Genomic DNA, 15,418 nt, shown 5'->3' with positions numbered 1-15,418 from the left:
GTTAGCGTAGTATTTCAGGAATTTGTTTCCCTTAATAAGAAATCATAGTATTGGCAATAACAATATTGACACACTCCAGATAGAGCACTGGGTGATTAGACGCCTCCACTGACTAACGAGGTGACCCCAGAAACCAGATGTGACCTTGGCGTCTTCTCCTCCGCAACTAACAGCGAATCGGAGTTGGAGGCTCAGCCGTGAGCCGGCCGAGAGGAAGCTGTGCGGTCCGTCTCCCAGCAGTGAGGGGGGACGGCACGGCCATGACAGGAGCACGTGCTCCGGGGAAGGACTCGCCCTGTTTGTGACAGCGACCCCCTCGGGAGGAACCACTCTGAGATAGGAAGGAAGACCCCTGCCCCGTGAGAGGCCCGCCACCCCGCCCCGGGTTGCACACCTGGCTGTAGGTGCCGTCGTCGCTGCACTCGGGGACGAACACCTGCTGCAGCTCCTTCCGGGCTTGTTCCTGGGTGTACTTCCTCTCGGCCACGCACCTGGACACGTCTGCGGGGAGGCACAGGGCGAGGGCAGCAGTCAGGCCGCGGGATGCACTGCAGAGGCACCGCCCGCGCGAGGGGCTGGGGCCAGAGGGGCCCGGCGCGGAGGCTGGCTGCCCCGCGGGCGCCCGGCCAGCAAGCAGGATCCCCGTGGGGAGGCCGGGCCTCGGCGGGAAGGGACGCTCTTCTCCCAGAAGCCGCGGCTCTGAAAGGCCACTCGGCTTGCCTGTGGCGAAATGTGGACTCTGCTTCCCAGACCATGCAAGACGGGCAGTAGCCCCGCCGGTCACAGACAGACTCTCAGATCCTAGGAGGTCCTTCGGAGCACAGGGGCCAGGCCATGCGCCAAGTGGGTACCGGGTCCAGGAGCCACGGTGAAACTCAGCACAAAGGCACTGCCCTGGAGGGAGGGGGGCAGGTGGGCACCCTGGGGGCACGTGCCTTCCTGCCCTCGGCTGCAGCCCAGGGACCCGTCCCATCTGTGGTCCACCCTCGTCCACCCGGCAGCCTCTTTCCTCTGCATCTGAGTTTCTTAGGACGTCAGAGTGATACCAGGCTCCTGCGCTTCTCACCTCAAGAGGCAAGTCCAACAGTAAATCAGATTAAAGGTCAAATACCTTTATCAGTCCTCGCGCTGAGCACAAATTTCCACACATTCACGTGAAAATACTACAACGTGATGATTTGATACAAAACACGATGTTCCTACTGTTCCTTAGGAAGAGATCCCCTGGGACACCGTAAACTAGTAGAAAAGGGAAAGACTGAACCAGTCAAGCCCATCTAACCCAGCTCTGGATGGCAGGAATGAGGAAACAGACACCGAGACCCACCGTGGAGACCTGCGATGGTGGGAAGGCAGGGCCTGGGAGCCGCCAGCCTGCTCCATCTGAAGTGGTACCAGAGCCTGTTCACTCCTGCTGCTCGTCTCAGGACCCGGGAGGAGTTACACAGGTGGGCCAGCCCCGATAGGGGCCCCTCTTCTCACGACCACAGGCCAATAAAACATGTTCTGCAGAATCTGCGTCCACCGTGGGGAAGCGCGTCCCCAGGGCTGCCACCGCTAGCCTCACGCCCTCGGGCGGCACCCCAGGCACACGCCTTAGTTCTTTAGACCCGTCATCTGATGTAGCCCCTTGGAATTTTAGAAGTTGCAAAGAATGGCTTGCCCCAGTTTTCTTAAGTGTTTCCAGATCTAAATTACAAGTTGTCTGGATTTGGAAGGCCCTCTGGACACTGAGATGCTGCTTCAAACGTGTCCACTGCCCAGCATTTTTAGATGGTGACTTTCTGACTGCTTGGTAGTAAAATGTCTTAGCTACAACGAAATGCCATCTGGGCGCGAGCTCCAGGGCTCGGGGCTGCCTGTCCTGCTGCGACCATGTCTGAATACTGACTCTGCTGCCGGAAACCCTTATCTTGGACCCTGTGGAAGCCCCGTGGCAGCCGCCTCCCGCGAGATGGGCCTGCGCATCAGGAGGGACACGTCCAGGCAGGCTCAGGCCTCACATCTTGATCTGCATTTTTGCCAGCACTCGGCAACATGTGGTTTTAATGTAGCCTGTGTTTTAGCTGAGGAGAAATCACTGCTCTGCTGGACTTCTGTCCTCATTTTTTTAGCATAACCTGTGGTTTGACTGTGTCTAAAAGGAAAAGTGACATGAGTTCTCAGCTTGCGAGGTCCCCACGAGGGTACAGACGGGGTTACAAATTACTTCTAACATTTGAACTATTGTGGAACACGCCAAAAACGCAGACATTTCCCAAACCACCTACGGGCCCCGTTCCGGGCTCCAGGCTTCTGGAAAAGACTCCGCATTTGCCACTGGCGGGAGAGCTCTCAAACCTCTCACACGGACGGCACGTTCAGGTTTACGTCTGGCACGTGGCTGAGGACTCAGCCACAGGAAACCAGGAAGACTTTGCAGCAGGAACTGCAGGGCCCGTGTCAAGCATCCCTGAGAGCAAGTCTGTAGCCACCGACTAGGCAGGAGCGCTCTGTGCCTCACACCAACTGCCTGTTACTCCCTGATCCCGGAAAGCGTGAGTCAGGGGCAGGGCCCTCGCTCCTGAGAAGAGGTCCAAGAGCGTCCTCCACATCCATCCTACGGAAATACAGAAACATGCTAGGGAGTTCGCCCCCAATGAGTAACATCTCCTAGTGTTCTTTCTACTTTGTTTTTTATTTTATTCTGGTTAGGGCACTTAACATGAGGCTGACCCTTTCAGAAAGTTTCTGCACTGTCGTTAACACGCCCTTGTGCTGTGTCCCCCGGCCGAGGTCCGGGACGGCTCATCCTGAGCAGCTGGAACGCTCCCCTGTGCCCTTAACATCGCTGTAAACCATATGTGGTTCACAGATACACTCTGGAGGCTAAATTCAATGCCCTTCTTTGTAGAAATCAAAATATGAAGCAGAGCCTCAGAGCTATATTATTCTCAGTTTTTCCAATTTGTCCATCACTTTTAAGTGGAACAGAAAGGTTCAACAGTCTTGGAGCTGAATTTACAGGTGATACATTTCTTCCCCAATTATATTTTCTCTCTTTACGCTTCCTGTGGTGAGATTAAAAATTAAGCAGGGGGCTTCTCTGGTGGTGCAGTGGTTGAGAGTCCGCCTGACGATGCAGGGGACACGGGTTCGTGCCCCGGTCCGGGAAGATCCCACATGTCGCGGAGCGGCTGGGCCCGTGAGCCATGGCCGCTGAGCCTGCGCATCCGGAGCCTGTGCTCCGCAACGGGAGAGGCCACAGCAGTGAGAGGCCCGCGTACCGCAAAAAAAAAAAAAAAAAAAAAAAAAAAAAATTAAGCAGGTGCTTAACTGTTCAGGGGCCTTGTTGAGATTTTACTCTGGACGCTTTATTTTTAACTGTTTGAGAATTAAAGCCTCAAAACGTGGGCACGATAATTTGCCCTTACTGTGGGGCCACTACACAAAACATAAAAGTGTACAATTCAGTGGCGTTTAGTGCATCCGAAATGTTGTGTAACCACCGCTTCTACCTGGCTCCAGGACATGCTCATCTCCACAGGGAAGCCCATCGCCCTCCCTCCCCGGCGACAGCACTCTGCTCTCCGTCCCTGTGCATTTGCCTGTTTTGGACATTTCATATAAAAGGAATCAAAGCGTGTGACAGTGTGTTTTCAATGTCCATCCACGGCGTTACCTGTGCCAGCATTTCTTTCCTCCTTAGGGCTGAGGAATGTCCATCGTACGGACACACCGCAGCGTGTGTATCTGCTCTAGTACTGATGGACAGTTGGGCTCTTTCCACCTTTTGGTGATTATGAGTAACGCTGCTCCGGGCACTCACGTACAGACTTTTGTTTGAACCTCTGTTTTCAAGTCTTACGGATATATATACCTGGAGGGGAATTTCTCGGTCCTATGATAATTCTGTGTCCAATTTATAGAGAAAACACCAAACTGTTTTTCACAGTGTATGAACCATTTTACATTCCTGCCCCAAAATGGACAAGCGTTCCAATGTATCCACATTCCCACCAATAATGATTTTCTGTGTTTTTCATTTTTAATTGTGATAGCCATCCTAGTGGGTATGAAGTGGTATCACGTAACTTTTTGGTTCATAGTAATTTTTAAAGTATGATCAATTTTTACCTCATAGGAAAATCCAGCTTAACTGAAAATTATAATATTTTAATTAAATCAAAGCATTAAGCTCTTTCTAATCAAGGATTTCAATCATTTTACTAGACCAAAGAAAAACTTTTGCTTTGATGCAAATTTGATCATATTTTTTAGAAAGTTTTTGTTATCTGAAAGAGCAGAGACTTTACAAATAATTTCTTCCCTGTGTTTAGCAAGGCATTGCTAGCAACAGGTTTTTAATAAAAATTTTGGGATGAGTTTTTTGTTAGTAATAATGAGTTTTATAAGCAATTTATTTACCTAGTTGTTAATTGTTTTCTCTCAACTGCAAAGTGAAAGAGATTCCTTTTCCAAGGGGATCACAAAACGTGTCTATGCGTCAAGATACGTCAGTCACGGAAACTATCGAGATGCACTGCTTGCTCTAAACTAGAAATAAACGGCCATGTTTTATAGTGGTTGTTTCTAATGATGGTTTTCATTTAAACAGGAAGCAAATCATTTCCTACTTTGCTAACATCACTCACAACAGGTTTAAGCAATTATTGGAAGAGACAGATTTGCTGCACGTTTTATGCAGAAGAATTTTGGAGAAGAAGAGTTAAAAAGCCGTGAGGAGGCCCAGCCAGAACAAGGTCATGGAGCACTGATGTTTACAGGCGGTCCCGACCCTGACCGCCCCCGAGCCCGGGAGCTCTTCTTGTGGGGTCCTCTGTCCATCACACACAGGATGACATGGAAACATTACCCAGAAGAAAGTGGATCGCGTGTCCTTTAACTCTTCCTGTGTGAGTCCTCACCCCAGAGACAGAGCCACTCAGCAAGCTCCTTACTGAGGCAGAAACCCTTGCGGATATGGAATTATTTCAGAGTCCCATTATGAAACGTACAATAAAGGGCCACACTGGGTATTTTTCAGGTCAACAGACCTACTGACCCTGGACCTAGCAGGGCGACTACATGGTGATGGTTTTGAGCACGGTGGTGTCAACTCTCTGGGGACACAGTTCTCACTGCTGGGTCCCCGTGGCCAGCACGGGGGCTGCTCAGACAAGGCTGGGGTCAGAACAAACAAAGCTGACGAGGAAGCCAGCTCCCCCTTAGTAGTGGCTGCAGAAACGATAGCCCGAGGGCGACAGGCCTTTAGTTTTATTGGCATCGAATGAAGGCAGACCCTGTGTTTCAAAAGTTGGAATACTGTACCCACCCGTAATTTTGAAGGGCAGCCTCCGAGGAAAATGAGGAATTCTGTGCTGCAATGTTCTTTGGCATAAATGATACAGAAGGCTGTGCTCTGATAAAGGACCAGTGGGACTCCAAGGAAGGCTCCCCGTCCACCCACCTGCAGCGGCCCAGCTCAGGCAGAGCCACGGCAAGGGTCCAAACTGTCCCTTGACCAGAGGGAGCATCTTAGAGCCGAGGAGAAAGAAACTGAGTTTTCATCGTAAGTATTATCATTGTAAACGCATCAAGACAGAAACAAATTAGAACAGGAAAAGCCAGGGTACATAATCGGGGTGGCCAAGTCCTAAAGGAGAAAGAGTAAGATAAAGTACAACTGACTGCAAGAATATATAGAAGTGTTCCAAAGTTTCTTACAAAATTTGTCCGGGGAACAACTGATCAGAAGCGGCTCTATGACGACTGATCGCCACAGCGTCATCAACGCATCCCCCCAGGTCCCCGTGCAAGCGATCCCAGGGTCCTTTTGTGTGAAGTCTGGCTACAGACCTTCACAGGGCAGACTGACTGAGGCCGCGCTGTGCCTGCCCCAGCGCCTCCGATGAACTAACCTTGGAGGATGCAGGGTTGCTAAAGAGAACAGAGAAAAGACTTTTTTCACGAACATTTCAAAAAGTTCTGTTGTGTTCCTGACCCTGGCTTGAACGTGAGAGCACTGGCGCTGCCTCTCACTGTGTCTGCTTCGGTCTATAACGAGGGCGCTTCTAACATCAGACCTGTTAGAACAGCATGAAGGAGTTAAGGTCAACAAGACTGGGGTAGGGTTTCCGCAAGGGACAAGCGCCGGCAAGGTTAAAACGTCCTGGAACCACACATGCAAAGGGCACTTCCGAGCCGGCCTGTGGGCGAAAGGAGGCTGATGAGACATGGCAGGAAGCAGGGACACAGACCCCCGAGAGGACCAGGCAGAAGACACAGGCGCGCGCATACGTGTACATAGGTACACGCACGGGACACACATACACACCCATACACGCAGGTGCGTGCCCACACACACACATGCACGTGTACCTGTGCACACGTGCCACACACCCTGCATAGACTCCTCTCATGGAAACACCTGTTTCATTGAAGAAAATGATGGCAGGTTAACTGATTTCCAGCAACCAAGCCGAACCCCGGCCCTCGGCGCGCTGTGGGTTAACAAAGCCTCCAGGTGGCGCTACGTGGGAGCGTCCAGGTGCTCTGCCTCCTTCAAAGGCAGTGTCGTCCGAAGCCTGAGGAAAACGGCCAGTGACGAAGCCTCCAGCCCACCTCCTGGCTCTCCAAGTAAAGGCTTTGCGGGGAGCACACGTTTACGATCAGAAGACTCTTCGGAGGGAAGGAACTCCTCGTGTTCATCTGACCCGGCCGCCCTGTTTCAGAGGCAGGTGGAGCCCTCCTGGCCTGGCCCCTTACCGCTGGTTCCATGGTCCCCCGACCCCTGGGAGCTTGCGAGGTGCAGAGGCCAAGACCTCGCCCTCCCGACCCCATCTCTGCCCCTCGTGGAGATCCACGGCCAGCTGCCTGCCTGGCCACACCAGTAGCATCAGAGGTACTGCGGCTGGGCTGCGGGCCCCACCGCCGTCAGGTTTTACATCATGTGTTTTAATAAAATTAAAGTACACAGAGCACTTCAGAGAGGGCGGTACTGCACCGACGGGAGGTGACAAGCACCCTCCGGCCTCGCAGAAATTCTGCTTGAAAACCTCGGTACTTTCAGGGGCGACAGTCCTGCTGACCACATGTGTGGTTTACGCCTTCCTCGGAATTTCCAGAAATGCAGTGCTGGGAGCCTGAGCTCTCTCCACGCAGGGCTCAGCGGAGTGCACACCGAGCCCAGGACAGCAGGATGCCCCCTGCAAGTGGCCTGGGTCACACACAGGGAAGAGGACGGTCACGCGGTCCTGAGGGCCAGGCCTGCCCAGCGAGCGCTAAGGTAACGCCTGGTCACAGCAGCCCAGCAGGGAGAGAGGGCCCGGAAGGCACGCCGAGGCTTCTAGGCCAGTGGTCGCTATGTGTCCAGAGTGAAAGCCCAGGGTATTCACAGGGAGAGAACAAGGGCTCTGGAAACTCGCCATAACCGCAATATTAATAATAACCCCCGTCGAGGGGCAGGGGTCTGTCTCCTCGACTTTGTGGACCCCTGTGCACTCGTATGCCGGCCACACTGTGACCCACAGAGACCCCAACGCTGCCAGGGGTTCGCTCTGCAATGACGAGCAGGACGGTGGCCACAAGACTCGGGCTGCGAATGAGAAAGGGGACGACGGGTATCAGGAAGCACTTTGTAACCACGTTTCTTTTCTTATTCACTGGTCACTAAAAAGCCAGGTCTCGGAAATCTCCAGGAAGTTGTTTCTGTCAGATATCCTTTATAATTCTGTTTCCAGAAATCTCAAAATAGTTCCAAGAACCACCGGCATCTAGACTTTTCTTCTTCTTCTTCTTCTTTTCCGTCTTCTCCCTTTTTTTTTTTTTTGGCTTTTTTATTCAATGTCAGAGATTTTTCTTGAAAAGAAAGGCCCAGTGGTCTCAGATCAAAAGAAAAATATTAATGTGTTTGCTGAGTTCTAAAAACACAAACTCCACAAATTTCTAAGAAAATATGAGAAAAATCCATCAGTGTAAACCAGTGTACTTCCGTTCAAGGTCAATAGTTAAGAGCAGGGTTTCCCTGGTGGCACAGTGGTTGAGAGTCCGCCTGCCGATGCATGGGACACGGGTTCGTGCCCCGGTCCGGGAAGACCCCACATGCCGCAGAGCGGCTGGGCCCGTGAGCCATGGCCGCCGAGCCTGCACATCCAGAGCCCGCAACGGGTGAGGCCCGCGTACCGCAAAAAATATATATATATATATATATGCAGCTTCACGCTTGCCAAGTTGATACTACGATACACCAGCCAATTTCAAAACCGGGAATAATTTAGAGCAAATGCGGATGAATATGCGTATTCCGTGCAGTGGGAGTGCCATTTCAATCTCCTTCCCCCGCTCTCACCTTCACAGCAGAAAGCTCTCGACCTGGGTGTGGTGCGGAATTAGCAGTGGTTGTGCCCTTGGGGACAGAGGGATGTAACAGCAGCACCTGCCCGGGGAGCCAGGACACCTGTCTCTGGTCCATCAGCACCAGGGTCCCCTCCCATTCACCGTGAACCCTTCCTGCCACGTGGTCCCGGGGCAGGCTGGGGGGTGTTAAATGCTGGACACAGGGGGACAGGGTGGGGAAACGAGGCAAAGTAAATCAGCTGGAATGAAGGAGCCGCTCCTGTCTGAGGAGGGTCCGCTCCCGTTCAGAGCTCGGCTCCAGGGAAAGGCTGCGTCTGTGGGAAAAGACGGTCTGCAGACCGGGAAGCCCTTCTCCGGGCAGCCCCAGCGTGGACCAGACTCAGATCACCCACAGAAGAGGACTGAAAGCAGACGCATCAGAGCTCCAACTCCCCCAAACCTACAGTGTCAGAGGTACCTGATGCCCAGTTATCTCAAACTATGTTGTACAACTAACAATGTCTCTTTAAAGTAACTTTAATATTTGCTACCCTTGGCAACCGAAGCACCAGATAACCTTGACCTTGACGTGTACAGGTACCTTCGCATTCTTTTTATTTTAATCCTTTTGATTTAAACTAAACTTGTTTTTAGGAAATAAGTTTAGTTTTTACCTACTTCTTCCTTAGCACATTTTTTAAAGATTTTTTTTTTGATGTGGACCATTTTTAAAGTCTTTTATTGAATTTGTTACAATATTGTTTCTGGCCTATGCCTTGGTTTTTTGGCCATGGGGCACGTGGGACCCCAGCTCCCCAAGCAGGGATGGAACCTGCACCCCCTGCATTGGAAGGCGAAGTCCCAACCACTGGAACGCCAGGGAGGTCCCATCCCTTATCACACTTTTTGTGTCACAAATTTATGGTCTGAAACTTCTTCAGTGAGGTGTGAGAATCCCAACCAAGGGAATTTTCCAGAAAAAAATGAGGCTGGATCCAAACACAAATAAGCTAACAGTGACATCCCCAAAAGGCCATCTGCGCTTAACTCCAGTTTACCGTCCCTGTGCAAAAGCAACCCACCGTGGACTCTGCAGAGCTCGAAGTGGGAGGCCCGGGAGAGCGACCTCAACTGTGGGACACAGAGGCCTCTGGTGTCAACGTCCACCCAGACAGATGGACGGCCTCTGGCCTCTGTCTAATGAACCCACCACAGACGCCCACGGAGACTATGGCCAACACAGAGGCTTCATATAGCGGCTTCCTCATCGTCCTCCGACAGAGTGTTTGACGGGAATTATCCTCCTAAAGGGCATTTGCGGGGGTTCTCTAAAGGAACGTCACCAAAGAGGATCGTAAAACTCAAACTTTACCGCCACCTCCACAGCACCTGTTCTCACAAGCTAAGTCAGCATAGGCCATTGTTTCTAGAAGGTTCTCTAAAAGGTGGATCACCTGATACTTGAATTCATTCTTAGGTCACTTCTCATTTCTCAGCACAGACACCCGAGGTGTGTAACAACAACCAAGGCATAAAGTTACATCCAAACTTTTCTCCGAGGGACGTGTTTAGGGCACACAAATCAGACGCGCGTGGGAGGTGAGTGCTGGGCTGCCCCGACGCCTGTGGTCAGAGCGTCCTGCGGGGTGTCAGCGGGAGTGGCGCCCACGTCCAAGGACCGGCAAAACTCTGTCTTTGTCACGTAGAGCAGTGGCCCCAACCTGTTTACTTAGGATGTGTCGCATTATGAAAGGAAGAGCAAATTACTCAAAACCTGGCCAAGCACGGAGTTGAGACAGTAGCTCTTCTTCCTTTGGGCAGATTGTTGGCGCTAACAGCTAAACACCGCAGAACACTGTCTCAAGGGTGTTTTAGCCTGTGTGGCTTTTTTTCCTAGATAATAAGAAAAAGAAGGTTAAATCTCTTTCTGAAATTGTCTCTATTTGTGCTTGAAACATCAGCGTGTTTTGCTGAGTCAAGCCCTTCATTAACGTGGGAAGCATTTCAATGTTTTGCTCTAAGCGTGCTTGTTAACTCCAAATCTGCTTCTTAGATCAGGAAAATTGAATATTACAAGTGTGAAATCAGCACCCCCCCCAAAAAAAAAAATCACTGAAAACGGCACAGGTGCTATTACACACTCCCCACAGGCTGAAAGGTGAAATGAGAAGGAGTTGGAAGAACCAATAAAAAAAAACTGGTGAGAATAATTTTAAGACACTTTGGAAACATTCTGTGAAACCCTTGGATAAATTTGTGTCATAAAACATTCTAAGAAAAGAGAGCATTCAACAAGAAAAAAATGATTCAGAAATGACTCTTCTTGCTACGTGCTCTCAACATAAACCCTTGACATTTTACGTAGAAAACCTTAGCCAAATGAAAATAAAGCACATGGGTGTACACTTCAGTGACTGATTCTTGAACAAATGATCGAAAGCAACTTACCTTTGCAGTTTCCACGGTAAGCAATCTCTAGCCGGGGGTCTTTGCACTTGGCGCGCTGAAATTCACAGCGAGACAGGAAGGTCCTCCCGTCCGAGGCGCAGAGGGGTTTCTGGGTGGGACCCCCGCAGTCCAAGCTGCAGTCCTTGTCCTTGTCTTGGTCGACTCTCAAAAACTTGGAGGAGCAAAGAAAAAAGAAGCCAGACATCTCAAAGAGTGTTCGATGGAAAGCATAAGGCTATCTAAGGCCACTTAGTGCCAGGGGATGTCCCAGACACATGTGGGAAGCTCTGAAAACTCCGACCTCCATCCGTTTCACACATCTGGATAACGGGTAACTTCTCTGCCCGGCATCTGGTGGCTGGACCCCTGAAGGCCCCACCACTGGCCTGGGACGCCGTCCAGGTCTGCACGGGGGTGCACGTGTTCTGCGTACCTTTAACACTCTGAACAGCAATGTTTCTCTTTGAGTTTGTGAATTCAGTGCCTGGTTGACTCCTGCATTCACCAGGTTTGGCGATCACCTTGGAAGTCGTGGGCATCAGAAGTGCCCTGCCGGCCTGGAACTGGGGGGCAGTCTCTCCTTGTTGGACAGTTCCACACAATCTCACCTCCGTCCCGGGACCCAGGGCTGCTGGGGTGGTGTGAGCACGGAGCCCCTGCCCCAGGGTCCCCTCCGTGCAGTCCCCGTTGACCGCTCTGGGGTCCCCATCCTCTGACGGCCCGGACACAGGGCTTCAGAGCTCGCAGCATCTCCTAGTGGGGCTTAGATCCGGCCACCTGCTCCCACACCTGTCCTCCTGGGACCGCTGATGGTGCGCCCTGCCCACCCCCCGGGCTTCCCAACCCCCCGTGCGTCCCACCGTCTGTCCTGCGTAGGCCTCCTCAACCCAGACAAGCAACAAACACGAAGATGAATCCAATAAAGCTTCAAGCTCTGGGGAGTGGCGCCATCGCGAGCCTTTGGTCGCTGGAATGTCACCTGCCCTTCACAGCGATTTATTAAAGGAAAGAGAGAAACCCCGAGCTGCGGCTGCTACTCAATACTCCACAGCAGTGTGTAGCCCTGGGCTCTGTGTGCGTCTGAACAGGTTTATTTGGCATGTTTGCCCTGGCGATATCTACAGGGGCAGAGCTCTACTCACAGCAGCCCCTCCCCTGTCCCAGTCTGAGCTGGAGGAAGAGAGGGAATGGACTTTAGCAAAATTGCAGGGACCTCATCAACTTGTTCCCTCATCAGGAAGAGACAGAAAGGACGTTCTCAAACTCAGGGTGCTTCGCTCCTTCAAGAGATACCCACACTCTCCCCTTGCGTCTCTGAGTGTCCTAGCTGGCGATGTGGAAAGACCTACCGAAGCTGAGATGAAGCCACAGGGGGAGGAAGGCCCCATGGGGGCACCATTGTCCAGGGAGCCACATCGCTCCCGGGGTCCAGGCGGGGTCCTCACAGCCCCACCTGGGGTCCTGGGGAGGAAGGACTGCAAGTGCACCGTGGCAGGGAGGGTGTGAGGGACAATCCCTCGGCGTGTTTGGTTGGGAGCTGAGGTCCCTGGCCATTTCCCGGATTTCTGGAGAAAGGCTCCAGCCAGGAGGCAGGTCATGGGTGTCTGAGGGGGGACGGTTCTTTGTTCAGTGGGGCCCCGGGACACAGGAGAGACATTCTGCAGGCTCTCATTTTTCCTAAGAAGTTCACTTGCTAAAATGATCTGTGCTTGTTTTAACCAAGAGGCAAGTGAAAACAGATCATTACCTTCCCAAGATTTCGCAGCAACAACAGAAGTGTTCTTTTACTAAAAATGGGTAAAGCAAGGCCATAAGCACATTTGATTGAATTCTGTCACTGAGGGGTTTCAACCCCTTGTTTCTCTTTCCCCGAAACTGATTCATGAGAATCAACTCTCCGGCCACGATGGTACACCCCAGGCAGCAGCAGCTCCCAGGAGACAGGAGCGCCCAGAGCACCGCACCTGAGGAACTCCATCCGCGCGAAACGCTGCTCCCTTACAAAGTCACTGCCTCACCTCGTTCCTCTCCTCACAAGCATTTGAGTTTTCGTAGACTTGTTCTTATGACTCGCAGCTGGCCTGGAACAGAGCGGTTTTGTGCAAGAGAAAGAAAGATAGAGAGACAGAGACAGAGGCCACCAGGGGAGCAAACTTGACCGTGCAACATCTCGGGACCTCCGCAGGCCCAGTGCACACAGGGGCCCGCCCAGAAGCAGCTCCCTTCTACTTTAGATGACAACCTGAAATAACCTAAATCCTGCTAATGTTTGTGTTTAAGAGGTGGTCTATTTGTATTCCTGAAACCCCAAGCGAGGAAATGCGGATGACTTAGGAAAGACGGCGTAATTATCGTTTCCTCTAAATGCAGAGACGCAGCCTCTATTTTTTATTTTTTTAAAAAGCTGAGCATTCAGGCGCTTGCAATGTGACCATAACTCTCAGTAATTTAATGATGTAGAACAAACAGTGGAACTGCTCCTTCTCAGAAATGAGGGGATTCACACCTTCTGCAGGTTTCTGCCCCTCCCCGTTTTTAACAGCAATTCAGTTCCAGGGGAGACAGTGTACAGAGGAAAATGAGCTTTTAAGGGAGCTGGATTCCTTGCTAAACAAAGCGCTGGAGGGAAAATAAAATAGTCCTATTCTACAGAATTTAGTGTTCACTAAAGAACTGGGTTGAGGGTCTTCAAACTAGTTCAGATAAAAGGCACTTTGTCAAATTTAGAAGGAAATCAATTACACCTTGAACAACACTATTAAAACAACGACCTCAGCGTCCCAGGGCCCCGTCTCCTTTGCTTTCACGAAGCAGGGCTGTCTGCACAGGTGCCTTGCGGGGGAGGGGCAGAAGGAAGCTAAGGGGGTGCATGTGCAGTGCCTGCCTGGAGGTCATGCGACTCCTGCAGTGGAAACAGTAAGTCAAGTGCAAACGGATTAAAGATGTGATCGTCTTCTGCTTAATAAATGCATGGGTTTAAGCCAGAGGAAAAGTGGGAACAAAATGAAAACATGTAAGAAATGGGTTAAAACACTCTTAATACGGATGAATTTCCTCACTGTGATACTGATATCTGATTAGAATATGGGATAACACATGGTATGGGTTCACATTAAGAAAAACACTTCTGAATTACATAATCCGGCAGCTGTAAGATTCCCCAAAGCGAGAACCTTCTAAATAATGAGCCACCGGGAAATGAACGTAGCTTCCAAGTAAGTGTGTTAGCGTGACGCGAGGACGAGGCTCATACGCTGGGGGTGAGATGGGTTAGAACCGCGAGGGCGTCTGGGGCGTGGGTGAGTCTGGGGGGTTCGAGAGAGTAAGTGATCTGTACCACGGGGGGAAGGTGGGGACACCGGGGACACGGTTATAAACACACCTGCTAAAGGGCAACTTCTCCACTTTAGAGGCTAAGCTTTCGCTGATTTCAGGAAAGAGTTCCCTACTTTCTAGTGGAACAGAGAACCCGAACCTATGACACAAACGTGGAGATGGTGTTCTAGAGCCTCGAGCCTGAAGCTGAGATGTTGGAGTGAAACACAGCTGTTGCCCCAAGTTCTCCCCCAGGGAGACAGCCACTCACTCATTCATTCATTCACTCATTCATTCACTCGCTCACTCATTCATTCACTCATTCAACCATTCATTCATTCCCTCACTCATCCATTTGCTCATTCATTCCCTCACTCATCAATTCATTCACGCATTCATTCATTCCCTCACTCATTCATTCGCTCATTCATTCCCTCACTCATCAATTCATTCATTCGTTTGCTGGAACCAACAAAAGCCAATCGTGCGTGTTTTACAAACGCTCTCCTGCAGTATTTTAATTGTCTGCCTCTTTTTCACACCCTTTAAGGACGTTGTATTTCTAAGGTAGATCAAAAGTCAGGTCCAGCTTGAACTGAACTTGCTCAGTAAGTGTTGAGGGACAGCCCTCTGCCAGGCTTTTTCCTGGACTCCAGGAGGGGCGTGGGGTAGGGTTCAAAGGCGGTCCTGTCCTCACAGAGCTTAAGCTCCGGAGGGCAGCAAACACAGCGCCACAAAGCATCACGACAGCATCTGGGCCAACGAATAACTACCGTGCGGTGCGGGACGACGCACGATCACCGGGTCACACGAGGCAGAACAGTGTCCGAGAGCCCTGCGCGAGAGCCTGCTGAATCTGGTGTGGGCTGTGAAAACGCTCCTCAGAGAGACCATCTGAGAAGACTGGAAAAGCCCAGGAATGAGACGGGATGTGGCCTGGAATCCCAGGGCACAGATCACCAGAAGCAAATCAGGAACAGTGACGTCATGCAGGTCTGCTGTGGGGTCAGTCTGGCGACGGGCCTACAGACCAACGAGCTGGGAGGCACCCTGAGGACCGGGGAGGCTCAGGGGTGCCAGGGGTCCGGGTAGCTGGTCCCCTTCCTGCCGCCAGAACACTCCCAACCCTGTGTTCCCCTTGTTACACACAGATGGCACCAGCGGACGGAGTCTTACAGAAAGCAACCCACTTAGTACGGTTCTCCAGTCCTCTGTAATTAACTCGACCCAGTTGCAGCGTTCATGGTGCTAAGTGTAAACCAATGAAAACTGGATTCTGCCACTGCTCGATGCTACTCAGGACGTTTAGCAAACGTCAAAATTACAAGAGTGTGGTGTC

The 15,418-nt window shown here is 51.4% G+C and overlaps 1 protein-coding gene across 1 annotated transcript in view; it reads right to left on the bottom strand.

The window, feature by feature from the left end:
- The window catches only part of SMOC2 (SPARC related modular calcium binding 2), a 155,576-nt gene that overhangs the window by 99,230 nt on the left and 40,928 nt on the right, over nucleotides 1–15,418 (bottom strand). The window contains exons 2-3 of the mRNA XM_079938949.1: nucleotides 10,765–10,936; nucleotides 395–501 (exon numbers count right to left, since the gene is read on the bottom strand). Of these exons, the coding sequence (XP_079795075.1) occupies nucleotides 395–501; nucleotides 10,765–10,936 (279 nt within the window). The remainder of the gene's footprint in view (nucleotides 1–394; nucleotides 502–10,764; nucleotides 10,937–15,418) is intronic.

Source organism: Stenella coeruleoalba (assembly GCF_951394435.1).
Source record: "Stenella coeruleoalba genome assembly, chromosome: 12".
Classification (NCBI taxonomy): domain Eukaryota; kingdom Metazoa; phylum Chordata; class Mammalia; order Artiodactyla; family Delphinidae; genus Stenella; species Stenella coeruleoalba.
Note: the sequence above shows the minus strand (reverse complement) of the source record. Positions and strands in the feature narration are given on the sequence as shown.